This window comes from Pelmatolapia mariae, linkage group LG20, assembly GCF_036321145.2.
Source record: "Pelmatolapia mariae isolate MD_Pm_ZW linkage group LG20, Pm_UMD_F_2, whole genome shotgun sequence".
In the NCBI taxonomy this organism is placed as follows: domain Eukaryota; kingdom Metazoa; phylum Chordata; class Actinopteri; order Cichliformes; family Cichlidae; genus Pelmatolapia; species Pelmatolapia mariae.
The window spans coordinates 11,123,520-11,138,737 of NC_086244.1; the positions used below are offsets into that span (position 1 = coordinate 11,123,520).

Below are 15,218 nucleotides of genomic sequence, written 5' to 3' on the forward strand. Positions count from 1 at the left end.
AAAAAGTATATTCCTTACTGTTGTGGATGGAGGGAGCGCCATGCATCGCAAAGACCAAAGTCGCTCATATACTGTTTGATTATATTTGTGGACTGCCAATTACGCTGAGTTCCTGCTGTATTGAGCCTATCCATTTCTTCATTTAGTCCCAGGTTGAGGTCTCCCCCAAGAACAAGTGTGCCATCTAAGTGTTCAGAGAGTGCACTGAAAAAACCGTGAAAGAATGAGGGATCATCAACATTTGGACCATATACACTTACAATACATAGCTTTTTATCAAGTATAGATAGTTTAATGATTAAGAATCTGCCCTCTGGATCTATAACTGTATCGAGTACTGTGAAATTAATTTTTTTATGGATTAAAATTGCTACTCCCCTTTGTCTAGAATTATAACAAGCTGAGAACACATTAGGAAACTCAGGTGTTTTAAGTTCATTCGAACCTCTAAGAGGTCTGTGGGTCTCTTGTAAAAGGACAACATCTGCCTGTAGTTTTTTGAGGTGGTTAAATATTTTTAACCTCTTTTCTCTGGAGCCAGTTCCATTTACATTCCATGTAACGAATCTTAGTGCAGGAGAATAAAAACAGAGGGGCCGGCGCACACTTTTCTATGCACAGACAAGATTGAACCTTTCACTCTGCAGCCCTGCGTTCCTCTGTACTTGGACGGGGAAGAGATCTGCTCTCCCAACGCCATAAGCATGGGAGGCAGCGGCGAATGGTCCTCATCGGTGATCAGCGACACCCCCGTCACTGTCTACAGGAACAGATGCGATGCGGCTGATGTTCCGCGGAGAGAAGAGAAAAATAAGAGCGTCTTCATGTTTCGCAGCCAGATACCAGCACCGAGGAGCTTGCGGGAAGAATGGCCTCTACCTTTTGAGGGGTGTGGAAAGTGGGGCTATGTCTTCAAATACAAGCTGGGAGAGCTTTGGTTCTATCAGCTTAATGAAGGAGAAAGCATGATGGAATCGAGCAACCTTGTGAAGTTGACTTCCGGTGACTGAGCCGTGCTGAAGCTGCTGATTGTGCTGGCTATCGGAGATGGTAGCAAGGATTTTCCTATTCCAGAAGAGAAAGATGTTGCTCCTAAAAGATGCCGGAGAGAGGAGGATAATCCCCCTCCTCCTCCCCCTTCTTCACCTTCTGACTCACCGGGAGAATCCCCTGCAGAGGCTGATTCTCCTCTTCACATCGCTGCTGAAAAAACTCCGGACAAACAGGATCCCCCTGTAGATGAGGATGATTTCACCGTTGAAATAGAGGATGATTCCTCCGCTGAAATAGACGAGGATGATTCTCCTCTTCACATCGCTGCAGAGAAAAAAGATGAAAAAACTTCAGAAAAAGAAGATGAGGATAAAGAAAATGTTCCCCCAGCAGAAAAAACTCCGGAGAAAGAGGATGATGAGGAGAAAGTAGATGATCCCCAGCGGAAAAAGCTTCAGAACGGAACGGGGTATACGCTTCAAGGATGGATTTCTGAGATCAAATATGTTTTCCTTTGGCTTTGTTTTCTTCCCATTTGTGGCTTTAATGTAGTGTTACATCCTGTTTGTTTGCTTCCATCTGTATACATGTCCAGATTCACTGTTATGTTTCTATTCTTACATTGCTGTGTGATCACTGTTCCCTCTGCTGACTGATGTGACCTTTTGTATCTTACACTGATACTTGTCATATTTGTATCTGCGCCTAAAAGATAAAAAGTTTTCCATGCTAAAACACAGCTCCACCTCCTGCAGTTCTCCCTCTGAACCACTAGATGTCTCTGTTATCTAAATGAAGACATGCAGCACAGCAACCACAGCAGCGCTCAGATCACACGTGTCCTGTTATTATGTATAAAAGCATGAAACAGGTGAGACAGGTGGGATCAATATTAATGTTGTGGAAATATATGATAAAGCAACAGAAGAGTGAAAACATTTGGTGTTTCTAGAAAGATCTTTCAGCTCATAGCTGCTCACAGACTGTATTTACAAGTGACAAACTGCAACTCTACAGTACATCTACAGTATATATCAAATATATTCTGTATTCAAATCTATTGAGTGATGCTTGAAAGTCTTTCCAGGTGAGTTTGATCCAGGAGGGTCTGAAGCCAGAGTCAGACAGAGACTGTGCAGAGACTGTAGAAGGACAGAGCAGCAGCAGAGCAGTCCAGATACACTGATGATCCTCTGTCAGATCCAGAGGGACACACAGGGATGATGCTGGACTCTACATTGTGTCTGACAGTGGAGCTGTTCTCAGAGCAGTTCACTCTGCAGCACTGACAGTCATCTGCACTTCATTCCTCTGTCAGTCACTGCTGGATGAAGCTCTCCTCTCCACCTCCCAGTAACATGGCCCAGTCAGAGCGTCTCTACACACAAGCTGCTGCTGCTTCAACCTCTCTGGATCATCAGGACACAGCTGCTCCTCTCTCAGCACACACACCGTCCTGTTTACCATCATCAGCTCCACCTGCAGAGAGAAGAAGGAAGAGCAGAGGAGATAAACGAGTGTTTCCAGAGACTCTTCATCAGCTGTCAGTCAGTGATGCAGCACATCCAGTATAAAGAGCAGCAGGGACTTCAGTGCTGGGACTGTACTAGGACTCATTGTTGCTTCACTTTTTCTTATCTTTGGATTTTTATTGAAGTTAATGGAGATATTTTTCACTCCTAGTTTGAGTTTGGACTTTCATTCATTAGAAGAACCTTGGTGTGTCCACTCTGAGCTCTGTAGGAACCCCAACAACAAGCCCAACAATCCAGATGGACGGTTCCAGCTGTTAACTGGAGGAATTCCATCCAAACATCTGCTCTCACTAAAGTCTTCCTCACCTACAGACTGTGTTCTTCACTGCTTTAAACTTGGAAATGAATGCAGTCATTGATCTGCGTGCTGCTTTGTTCAGAGAGCTGATTGGCTGTTGACAGTGTTTGATCAGAGCGTGTCAGCCGTTACTATGGTGACCATAAAGGTCAGAAACAGGAAATGTTTGTGTCCAATCCTGAAGCCTGTCACCATTCTCCTCTCACAGCTTCACTGAGAAGCTGCAGCTTTACAGGAAACACTTGATCTTTGTTTCATACTGACTGTGTTTAGTACAATACTGCTGACAGCACCACCCACTCACTCCATCACTCTACTGACCTCAGAGTCTCCAGTCTGTAGTCTGGACTCTGCTGAAGATCAGACAGCTGCTTCACATCTGGATCCTTCAGGTTGTTGTATCTCACCTCCAGCTGTCTCAGATGGGAGGGGTTGGACTTCAGTGCTGCTGCCAGATAATCACAGCTGATCTTTGACAAACCACAGTCCATCAATCTGTATAAAGAATGAAAGATGTAAGTTTATTAGACAAAGTGTGAGCTTGAAATCATTCAGTGTTTCATCATCTGTTCAGAGCTGAAGAAGGTTCAGAATGTAGAAGTTTAGAAAATGGAAACTCCAAACAGCTGAAGCCAACAGGAAGCAGCTTCAAACAGGAAACTGTGCAAAGTTTCAGACTATATGTCCTGATGCAGCCAGTTGGATTTTGGAGATTTGATTTTGAAATTTTAAATTTGAAAGATGTAAGTTTATTAGACAAAGTGTGAGCTTGAAATCATTCAGTGTTTCATCATCTGGCTGTAGGTGTGGATGTGAGAGAGTGCTTCTCTGTCTCTCTCTGTTGGCCCTGTGATGGACTGCTCACCTGTGCAGGTGGACCACGCCTCTTGCCCTATGACAGCTAGGGCACAGGCTCCAGCCCTGTGAGCCTAAGCTGAATAAACAGTTAGCAAAAATGATCCATAGATGGCCTGAAATCCCCCAGTTAGCAGTTTGGTAGATAGCTATGACATGCTAATCCCATCCAGCAGCTGTATTCTACCTGTAAGCTGATCCCTGCTGAGCCAAAGCACTTTTTCAGATACAAATTACAACCTTTAATAGAAACCTATTGGTCAGCATCTTATTAGCCTGCTGTTAGCTTCATTCCACAGAAAACTGAGAGAAACTAACAGAGTTGATAAAAAATAAAGAGAAATGTGCTGATTTAAAGTCTTTGAAGTGCTTCAGATGATCTCTGTCCACTTCTGTCCACTCATTCATTCATGTAAGCTTCTAATGCAGCTTTGATATTCACAGTCTGCTTCATGAAACTCATTCTAACCCTGAATGTCAGAGTGTTCCTCCTTCTCTTTCCCATCATTCATGCTGGCAGTGGAGGAGATTTGGATGTTGGACTGTGTTTTGGATGATGTGTATGTTTGTGTTGGACTGCTGTCTGTAAAGCAAACGCACATTTTGCTTTTTTCAGTGTCAGACAGACTTTAAGGTGGAATGAAGAGTTTGAGAGTTTCACAGTGAATTATCCAGTGGAGGATTTTTCTTCTTCTTTGAAGGTTTGAAATGTGAACATTGTTCTGCTGCAGTCAATGGACTAAACCAGAGAAGAAGAAAACAGACTTTACCATGAAGATCCTCAGTGTGGATCAGTATAATATCAGCCTGATGTCTGCAGTTTAGTGTCAGCACAACTTTCACATCATATTCATCTCAGCACAACTAAAACATGCTGACTGACCTCAGAGTTTCAAGTCCACATCCTGGACTCTCCAGGCAACCACACAGATGCTTCACTCCTGAATCCTGCAGCTTGTTGTAGCTCAGCTCCAGCTCTCTCAGATGGGAGGGGTTGGACTTCAGTGCTGCTACCAGACAATCACAGCTGATCTCTGACAAACCACAGCTCCTCAATCTGTATAAAGAATGAAAGATGTAAGTTTATGAGACAAAGTGTGAGCTTGAAATCATTCAGTGTTTCATCATCTGTTCCAGTCACATTATTAAAGCAGACAAACTACAAGCTCATTTTCATTCCAACAAGTCATCTTCTGACCTGGACTAACAACACTGGTCTCTATGTGCAGCTGGCTGTGAGACCAGTGCTCAGGGAGCGTCTACAAAGTGCAACACTGAAAGAACATCACACACTCATTTGGTTCCATCATCCAACCTGAAGAGGAAAGAGACGGCTCCCCTTCAAAGTAAAAGCTTCTCCTTTTGGACACAGTATCAAATAAAGTCTACAGTATAACATAGAAAAGACAGAAAAAAGTTTTGGTTGTTTTTAAATTGTGCAGAAATGAAACTACACTAAGCTCAATTATGTGACAGACATTTCATCCCATGTCAGTTTGGCCTCATCCTGGGCCGGATTATCCAGCACACACTCTGACCACAGGCCCAGGGGCCACGCAGAGCTGGGCTCCATCCAAGAGACAGGAAACAAACCAACACAATAATAAAAAGCACCATGTGATCTTCTTACAGCTTCAAGACAAACATAGTAAAAACATGAGCATATTTGTTTCCTGATAAAATGATGTGACAGGTAGAACAGAGTAAAGTGGTGGTGTAACAGCCGGCCTTTCTCCCTCTACTGCCGAGGCTGTTAGTCTCTCCCAAACTCAGCTACAGGACTTCCAAATGAATGAAAGCAGCAGAAGTGGCTTTACAAATGAAAGAGGAAGAGGAGAAGAGGAGAGGGAGGCCATCCTGACCATCACTCCAGCTGAAAACATCACACTTCCATTAAAGTTGGTGAGAAAATGTTGAGCAGGATGAGCTGCTGGCTAATCTGGAGGCTGTAGCAGCAGCTCACAGTCACAGTGGATTTCCACTCATGAAAAAGCTCTGGCTGCTTCATTTCTCATCTCATATCAGAGACTTTAGTGAAGCTGTACTGTGATGCTTCCATATTCCAGTGAGGCCTCCAGAATGATTTCAGCTGTTCTGTACACACACTGTGTGCCCTGTATGGCTCAAAGTCTCTGCAGCCTGTTTTTATCTGCTATCATCAGATCTTCATCATCCTCATTCACATCGCTCACACACTCTACAGCCTCATCAGCACTGACTTCATCTTCACTGACTGATGGAGCACAACATGAACCTGTGGAGGCTGAAACACTGTCCTGTCAAACATCTCCCCGTCACCACTCCACTTCTGTCAGCCTTTAAATGAACCCTGCTCAAGTCTGTCACTTCTGTTTGGAGCCAAAAGGAAAAACTGTTGTTCAGTCGTTTGGAAAGACACAACATTTCTGAAAGCGCTCAAACTTCTTCACGTTTGTCTTCAGACACATCTTGAACATTTAGGAACTAAAGAAAGTTTCAAACATCAATCAAAGACCTGAAATATAGAAAAACAACAACAGCCGCAGTCAGTGAACTCACCTCAGAGTCTCCAGTCGACAGTTTGGACTCTCCAGTCCAGCACACAGAATCTTCACTGCTGAATCCTGCAGCTTGTTCCAACTCATGTCCAGCTCTGTCAGATGGGAGGGGTTGGACTTCAGAGCTGAGGTCACAACTTCACAGTGAGACTCTGAGAGTCCACAGTGAGTCAGTCTGTGATGATAGAAAATATAGAATGTGTTATTATAAAAGCAGAAAATCTGCATTATAAACACAGACTGAATGTATATGAAGACCAAACAGAGTGAGGTCATAATCTGATGAATCTGCTCTTCACATCTGTGCTTCAGCTCCTATTACTGTGTTTCACACAACGATTGAGTCTCTCTCAGACCTGCAGACTTTTAATGAGAATCTCTGTTTGGCTTTAGTCTGCAGATGAAGGAGGAAGATGGTGTCACATTTAGGCTTCCATAATGTCCACAGTCTGTCACTGAGATCTGATCCAGAGTCAGAGTGAAGACACACATTTGGACTGTTTCCTGTTTTGAATCTGACTCCAGAACATTTTGAATGAGTTCAGCTCAGTGAAGAGTTCCAGCTGCAAAGATGATCTCTGTTTGATACCTGCTGCTGTCAGGTACGACTGTTCACGTCCACACGCAGGAAAAACCTGCTGACTGTTACCAAACGGAGCAGAAATCTCATCACTGGACAATAATGATGAATGAACTCAGAGCTGCTGATATCAGATCTGATTTCAGGGGAACTAAACACAGAAATGATTGGCTCATTTTAGCTTTCTGAGCCATTATCTGCTGGTGTGTCGCTAGTTGGCAGAAAATGATTTGTATTCCTGTTCAGGGCTTCAGTGTTTATGAGTCCAGATCCAGGTGACAGCAAGTCAAAATGATGTTACCTGTCTGTGTCCAGCAGGAGCCTGTATTCACTTTGAATATTGTTATAACCTGACATGGATCAGTTTGTCTTTGATTGGTTTGTAAATGTCACTGTTTCCATTGGACCTGAGTGACGGTACAAAGACAGAGAGGGAGAGAAAGGAGAGAGAGGATGGAGACAGCAAAGAGAGAGCAAACACAAACAGGTGAGAGTGGACAGGTGACCAAGGTCAGCAACCAATCAGAGAGCTTCTGTCTGACCCACAGTCACTGATGATGACTGCACATAACCAAGCAGTGTGTTACTCTGATATCAAATATGGATCCTGCTCTTCTAATAATGATCATCAGATGATATTATTGTGTTATTTTGTAGCTGAATACGATGCTTGTGTGATTATCAGTGAAAGAAGCAGTGAGGAGGATGGAGAGAGAGAGAGGACAGAGGGTGAAGTTAGAAACACTAAAAGGATTTTTCATGGATTTCATGGATGATTTGAGTGATTTCCAGCAGGACACTTAAACATGTCAGTGGACGTCCTAAAGAACATATTCACTGATATGAAACGTGTCATTGAACAGGATTAATATCAGTGGAAACATGGTGGAAACAGCTGTGACTGCATGGATGTGACACACTTCAAATCTGTTCTCCACTCTTGGATTTGGGATCCATGGAGCTGCTGCTGAGTCTGTACAATAAAGGATGGTGTGGAAGGTTGCAGCGTACGGACACAAACACTTTGTGCTTACAATCTGATTTTATTTTCAAAATTAAACTACTAACCTACACTGATCAGTGATGTTAATGACCACATCTGGACTCACCGAGCCTTTCTGCAGTTCCTCACAGGTGGAATCAGTCTCTGTCGTCCCTGCTCTGATGTTTTGTACTTCTGCAGGTCCAACTCATCCAGAACCTCCTCTGACATCTGCAGCATGAAGGCCAGAGCTGAGCACTGGATCTCAGAGAGTTCCTTCTCTGATCTGTTCTCTGACTTCAGGAACTCTTGGATCTCCTGATGTACTGAGAGGTCGTTCATCTCCATCAGACAGTGGAAGATGTTTATGCTTCTGTCAGGAGAGATTTCATCACTGGTCATCTTCTTCAGGTTGTTGATGACTCTCTGGATGGTAAATGGACTGATCTCTGTCTGACCCAGCAGACCTACTAAGAGTCTCTGGTTGGACTCCAGACAGAGGCCATGAAGGAAGCGAACAAACAGGTCCAGGTGGCCATTTTTACTCTGGAGGGATTTTCTCATGACTCGTTTAAGGAAATCATCCAGAGAGGACTCGTTGTATTTTTTACCCAAAAAGTTCCTCAGCACCTCTGTCTTCCTGTTAATGTGACAGTGGAACATGTAGACAGCAGCCAGAAACTCCTGAATGCTCAGATGAACAAAGCAGTAGACTGGTTTCTGGAAGATCACACACTCTCTTTTGAAGATCTCTGTACAAACTCCTGAGTACACCGAGGCCTCTGTCACATCCAGACCACACTGCTCCAGGTCTTCTTGGTAGAACATGATGTTTCCTTTCTCCAGATGTTCAAACGCCAGCCTCCCCAGCTTCAGAAGAACATCCCTGTCAGCCTCCGTCAGCTCCTGTGGACTCGTCTCATGTCCCTCATGGTACTTGTTCTTCTTCCTCTTTGTCTGAACCAGCAGGAAGTGTGAGTACATGTCAGTCAGGGTCTTGGGCAGCTCTCCTCTCTGCTCTGTAGTCAACATGTGCTCCAGAACTGTAGCAGTGATCCAGCAGAAGACTGGGATACTACACATGATGTGGAGGCTCCTGGATGTCTTCATGTGGGAGATGATTCTGCTGGACAGCTCTTCATCACTGAATCTCCTCCTGAAGTACTCCTCCTTCTGGGTGTCAGTGAAGCCTCGTACTTCTGTTAGCCTGTCAACACATGTAGGAGGGATCTGATTGGCTGCTGCAGGTCGGGAAGTTATCCAGACAAGAGCCGAGGAAAGCAGATTCCCCTGGATGAGGTTTGTCAGCAGCTGGCTGACTGATGACTTCTGTGTGACATCAGACAGCAGCTTCCTGTTGGTGAAATCCAATGAAAGTCTGCTTTCATCCAGGCCGTCAAAGACGAACAAAAGCTGAGAGACAGCCAGCTTCTCGGCTGTGACCTTCTGTAATGTTGGATGGAAAACATGGAGCAGCTCCAGAAGACTGTACTGCTCATCTCTGATCAGGTTCAGCTCCCTGAATGAAAGCAGAACCACCACACTGACATGTTGGTTCTCCAAGCCCTCTGCCCAGTCCAGAGTGAACTTCTGCACTGAGAAGGTTTTTCCAACACCAGCCACGCCGTTGGTCAGAACCACTCTGATGGGTCTCTGTTGGTCAGGGAAGGCTTTAAAGATGTCCTGGCACCTGATTGGAGCGTCATGGAGGGCGTCCATCTTAGAAGCTGTCTCCATCTGCCTCACCTCATGTTGGGTATGAACCTCTTCACTCTGTCCCTCTGTGATGTAGAGCTCAGTGTAGATCCTGTTGAGGAGGGTTCTACTTCCTGTTTCATCACTTCCTTCAGTCACACGTTCACATCTCCTCCTCAGACTGATCTTATGTTCATCTAAAACCTCCTGCAGACCAACGTCTGCTGAAAGAAAGAAAAACAGAAAGAAAACTCTTCAATGTCTGAACAACACAAGAAGTCCAGTTTTCAGAAATGAGTCCATCAGCAGACAGATGTTCAGTCTTACTTTGTACACAGCTGCTCTGACTGGCTGTCTGCAGTCCAGCTCTGCTTCTGGATCTTTCTCCACACTGGGGACAAGACGAGTCTCCCGATGAAGCAGACTGGTCCCAGTATGAGGAGATGCACTGTCTGCAGAACCAGTGTCCAAAGCTGGTAGAGACTGGATCCCTCAGGACGTCCTGACACAAAGCACAGCAGGACAGCTGCTCCTCCTCACAAACACCACTCCTCTTCCTCTTCCTCCCTCTGTGAACACATTTCTTTATCACTAAAATCATTGACTGTTAGTCACAAACATCCAGATTTGATGACACTGTGCAGCAGCTCTGATGGTGACACAGAAAAGTCAAAGTGGAGATACTTCTGTCCACCTTTGATTAGACTCATTATAAAAAGGAAAAGTTTGAACACAGTCATGTTTCCAGTTCACTGACTTACATTTATTCCATGGACACTCACTCTAACCTGAACCACAGCTACAACCCAACATTGTTGAGGCCTCATCTCCTCCTTTCCTGACTGTAGAGCTTAAATATGCAACAACCAACAAATAAAAGAATTTGGTTCATTTCAAAGAAATTCACACGGTGACCAAGTAAAGTAACCGTAGTAAAGGAGACAACATCCCGTTGATGGTGGGATTATTTGAAAGATTTGCTTTAGTCACGTCACCAAATGCAGTTGAACCACCCGTGGATCCATGTTTGACCATCTACCACTCTGAGCTCTGCTTTTTAATCATTTTATTATTATCATCATTCATTTATTCATTCTTTGGAGGGGGGCTATTTCCTAATGCCGCCCTAATAAGGTGATGTTCAAGGGGAAATATAACAGAAACTCTTTCAGTGTTATTCATGAATAAATTAACAGATAAACTGTGAAGAAGAAGGAAACTGAGATTTAAAGGAGAGAGTGAGAAACTTGATCATCCATCCTCATAATCCATGTTTATCAGTATCTGCTGTGACCATCCTGCAGTAATAACTACAAGTCTACATTTCTGTGACTGTTGATCAATCACAGCAGGAATCTGAGCTCATCTCTGCACACAGAGCAGCTTCAGCTCTGGGATAAACTGCTCGCTTCACGTCCTTCTCAGCTCACAGACACTCATCCTGATATTTTCCTTTAACATTTGATGGTATAATTCATCTGAGTTTACACTTTATCTGCACAAATACAGAAAAACAGACCCAAACACCATAAACCATCAGTTTCACCATGTAGAATACATTGTTGTTTCCTTGCTTTTAATTCAGAGAAAAACTCTGATTTTGATTTTCTCTGTTCTCTTTGCCACAGCCCATCCCAGCAGCAGCTGAAGCAGCTGACTGTCACAACACTGAATAACACTTTAGGAGGAACGTCTTGATGCATTCTCAATCATCCAGGAAAGTAAATCTCCAAAAGTTGATTCTGTTTATCTGGACGTAGCGTAAATGTGGTTATCACAGCTGGACTTTTGTCAAAGCTGGGAAGGCACCTAAAGAAAGCTCCAGCCGAACCAGGAGAGAAGGACAACCACTGCCCAAGTGAAAACCTGTAGTGATCCCATATGTGTAAGGAGTATCGGAGCAGCTGAGACGCATTTTTTCTAAACACAGAGTAACATAGTGTACGCTGTTCAGTGCAGGAGGATTGCCAGGATTTATACATCGGGGAAACCAAACAACCTCTGGCTACAACACAGAAGAGCTAACTCGTCAGGCCAGGACTCTGCAGTCTATTTACACCTACAAGCCAGTGGACACTCTTTCAATGATGAGGATGTAACATCCTGGACAGGGAGGAACGCTGGTTTGAGGGCGGAGTCAAGGAGGCCATTTACGTGAAAAGGGAAAGACCATCTCTGAATCAAGGAGGGGGCCTAAGGGTACATCTGTCACCATCTTACAATGCTGTGATTGCAGCCATTCCCCAACTCTCTGTGAATGGGACTCATGGTTATTGATCAGTGGTCTTTGATCAGTGGTCATAAGAATTTGCATAATTAAGATTAAGGAACTGACCTCCCAGCCCATTGTTCCTTCACTGGGCTGGTTTCAGTCATTATGTAAATGTACTGTTTATAAGATTGAAACCTGCAGTCAGATGAGACTGAAGAAGTCACCTGGTGATGATGAAATGTTTCTCCCACAAAACGCTACGTCCAGATGAACAGATTCAACTTTTGGAGAAAGTTGAATCAGTATTTCAGCTTTAAGAGGCTATTTTAACACAAACATCAGTCCTTCTACTTAAGTATGTTTGCCTCTTTGTTTACGCCTAAATTAACTTTACTGTTAACGAGTTTTCATGTTTCTGTAATCCACCAGTGTGCTCATGCTTTTTTAATTGAAAACATATTTTTAATGATCAAATATAATTCTTTTTGTTATTTGTGGATTTTAAATGTGCTTGACAGAGACAGATGATAATCATTATCCTGCACTGTGGTCTCAGGTTTGGTCGAGCTCGCACAAAGAATGGCTGGCTATGTTGAACTTCCTCCTGGGATCTACACTAAGAAGTGAGTCCAACATTAGCAGGGTCTCTTTCCTTTATCTGGATTCACTTTAGCATTCACAGTCACGTGAAGCTTGTTATTAACTCGATAAGTCAACCCAGGGTTTCAGCTGAGCACATGAAACACATGGTGTTGGCAGCATCTGATCAATCATATTGATGGAGACGTGTATCAGCAACAGAGCAGCTGAGTTTGCAGAAGGAAGTCAAACTAAACCACAGGAACAATATGAGGAGATTACACACATAATAAAATACTAGCAGTAACACAGCTGCTGCAGACAAATCAGTCGTGATCGTGTGTGAGAGGAGAAGGACTGTAAAGGAGTTTGGTGTTAAAAGCTCTGTATGAATGTGGGAGACTTTGAATAAAAGGCAGCAAAATTGCTGACTGTGAAAGTCACCAGACTTATCAGAGCTCTGTGATTAAGACCTGTAAGAACACCTATTTGTACTTGTTGGCATTATATCAAACACACACGTATATTAAGCCTTTGTTTGAACTCTGGTTGAATTTGTTCCTTTCAGACTGTGAAACATCACAGAGGCTGCAGCTGCAGATCCTTTTTTCACCTGGAAATTTACTTTAAATGTTAGATGGAAAATGTATTGCTCAGTTTAACCAAAGTAAGAACAATAATCCATAAACCTTCATAAAGACAAACATCTCCCCAGAACATTGAGCTGCTGAAGTGTCACTGAAGGGAAAAACTATTTGTCCTCCTCCATCCAGCAACACCTGAAACACCTGAGTGGAAGCTCCTCCCTACACTGTGTTTGAAGCAAAGCACAAAGGAGACACCTGCTGGAGCAGCTGGAGTCCTACAGACACTCAGCCTCTTCACTACACAAACACCTCCTACAACATCCACTCTTTCCACTCTGACTGCTGTGTTTGTGGAAACACTCCAACACACACCGCTTCACATACCAACATAGAAATGTGTGTGAAAAAGAGCTGAGCTGATATTAAACATGAGGATTTATTCAAAAATACTGGAACAACATCTAGACACACGTTACCTCTCAGCAGCAGAAGAACAGCCTTTAAAGTTTATATCAAAATCCTTCGATCGGTTGCTCTTTAAGGAAACACAGCTGGGTTCAGGTCCAGGAGATTCTGGCCTCTTATTGATCCTAAAAAGAAAAACAATAAATGTAACAGCTTCATGAGATAGGAAGGAAAAACTGGAAATATTAAATTAAAGACATGATGAACAATCTGAAACTCATAAAAAATAATGTACTTACTCTTTGTCACATAACAGTCTTTTGTTAAAGTTTACAGCAACACCCTTCGACTTGTTGCTCTTTAAGGAAACACAGCTGGGTTCAGGTCCAGGTTCTGGATTAGTTTTAGGGCTATGTCCAGCTGAACCTGGTACGCCCCACAGCTCTGGGCTTTAAAACAACACACACAGAGGTATGAGTGTGAATAATGATGGAGCAGTGATGTGAGTGCTGAGCTGTGACATGGAGAAGAGTCACGGACAGTTTGAGATGGTCATCTCACCTCTGAGCTTTGGTCTGGCTCTCATGTTCCCCACACAGAGTGCTTTTAGAGGGAGGGACTCCCTCCTCTCTGTCCTCACACTGATCCATGCTGCTCAATTCACATCAGCTCACACACACTTTCTACCTTCACCTGCAGAGGAAACACAAATCAGCCCAGAACACACACTGACTGACCCACTCAGCACCCACTGATTAATTCACACACGTTTTAATCCCCAAAAGTTGATTCTGTTCATCTGGATGTTTTCAGTGGGAGAAACGTTTCGCCACTCATCCAGGTGACTCCTTCAGTCTCAGCTGGCTGCAGGTTTCCAACCTTATAAAAAGGACATTTGCACAATGGCTGGGAGGTGATGACCCTTGATCAACAACCACTGATCAATGGCCATGAGTACCATTCACAGAGAGTATTGCAGCATTGCCTAACCCTTACTTGGATGACTGGAAAGAGGAAAGAGGGGAACATGAGGAGAAAGTAGAAGGTCAGCAAGAGCCAGGTAAGAAAACAGACAGGGAACAGTGACAGGCAAAGCAGAAACTGTTAAACTGCTTGAGAAAGTTGACCACCAAAAAAGTGATAGACAGATTTTTCAACCTCAAGGTGAGGAGACGCAGGTTAAAATAAAATAAAAAATCTGCAGAGCAATAGTAGTATCTGCAGTAAAGATCTTTACATACATCCTATACACTGTACCATAGGCAACGTTGCCTCCATTTTTATAATTGTTTTATCAATATTTTTTACATTTCAAGGACTCTTCTGTTTTTGGAGTGTATTTTTTATGTATCTGTATTATATTACACACACATTAAAAGTGAATCTCTGTCCAAAAAAATGCACTCAGTTTACTTTTTACTCACAATGAGCATCATTCATCATTTCCCCCGAGTAATTTAAGGTTAGGATATGTATTTTTTAATTCCAATCCATTCTTCGTTTGCAGCATTTAAATAACCTTTAACAGATTTGATGGTTTTGTTAAAGACTTTAAAAAAGTGTTTTGCTTTTCTTTCACAAATGTGGGGATTAAATTGTGTTAAAATGTACAAAACAGTGATGTCATGTTTTGTGATGAGGAGACAGGGAAGAAGTCTCATCGTGACGAGTAAAGTTTACCTTGCCTGGATGGGCAGCTCTCTGGGTGCTCAGCACCCCAAAAGCTCTGATCCTAGAATCACCCCTGTGTTATACTACAATAAACAGAGCCTGACCGCGGGCATAAAGAGGGCAAAAACCCACTTATGCTCTAAAGATGAAGTTCTATTTCTCTTCAAATGACCCTCAGAGCATGTGGAGGGTCATTAAATGCATCACGATTACCTCAAGAACAACAGGCTGAAGAACATAAAAACAAACACAGAGTTTCTGTCTGATGGTTTGAACATGAAACAGGAAT

At 43.3% G+C, this 15,218-nt stretch overlaps 1 protein-coding gene across 11 annotated transcripts in view; it reads right to left on the bottom strand.

The window, feature by feature from the left end:
• LOC134619393 (NACHT, LRR and PYD domains-containing protein 12-like) overlaps positions 1-15,218 on the bottom strand; it is a 121,540-nt gene that overhangs the window by 104,910 nt on the left and 1,412 nt on the right. For 3 of the 11 annotated variants that reach the window (XR_010091973.2, XM_063465223.1, XM_063465222.1), the window contains exons 2-8: positions 13,820-13,912; positions 13,558-13,707; positions 13,330-13,443; positions 9,803-10,044; positions 7,908-9,699; positions 6,220-6,393; positions 4,565-4,738 (exon numbers count right to left, since the gene is read on the bottom strand). Coding sequence is in view for 10 of the 11 variants with exons in the window: in XM_063465223.1 (XP_063321293.1) it covers positions 4,565-4,738; positions 6,220-6,393; positions 7,908-9,699; positions 9,803-10,044; positions 13,330-13,443; positions 13,558-13,707; positions 13,820-13,912 (2,739 nt within the window). In the remaining variant the exon portion in view is untranslated. Of the gene's footprint in view, positions 1-1,482; positions 2,473-3,147; positions 3,322-4,564; positions 4,739-5,893; positions 6,030-6,219; positions 6,394-7,126; positions 7,206-7,907; positions 9,700-9,802; positions 10,045-13,329; positions 13,444-13,557; positions 13,708-13,819; positions 13,952-15,218 lie in introns of those variants that run through there. The other 8 variants (XM_063465217.1, XM_063465227.1, XM_063465221.1 and 5 more) reach the window with 7 other exon arrangements.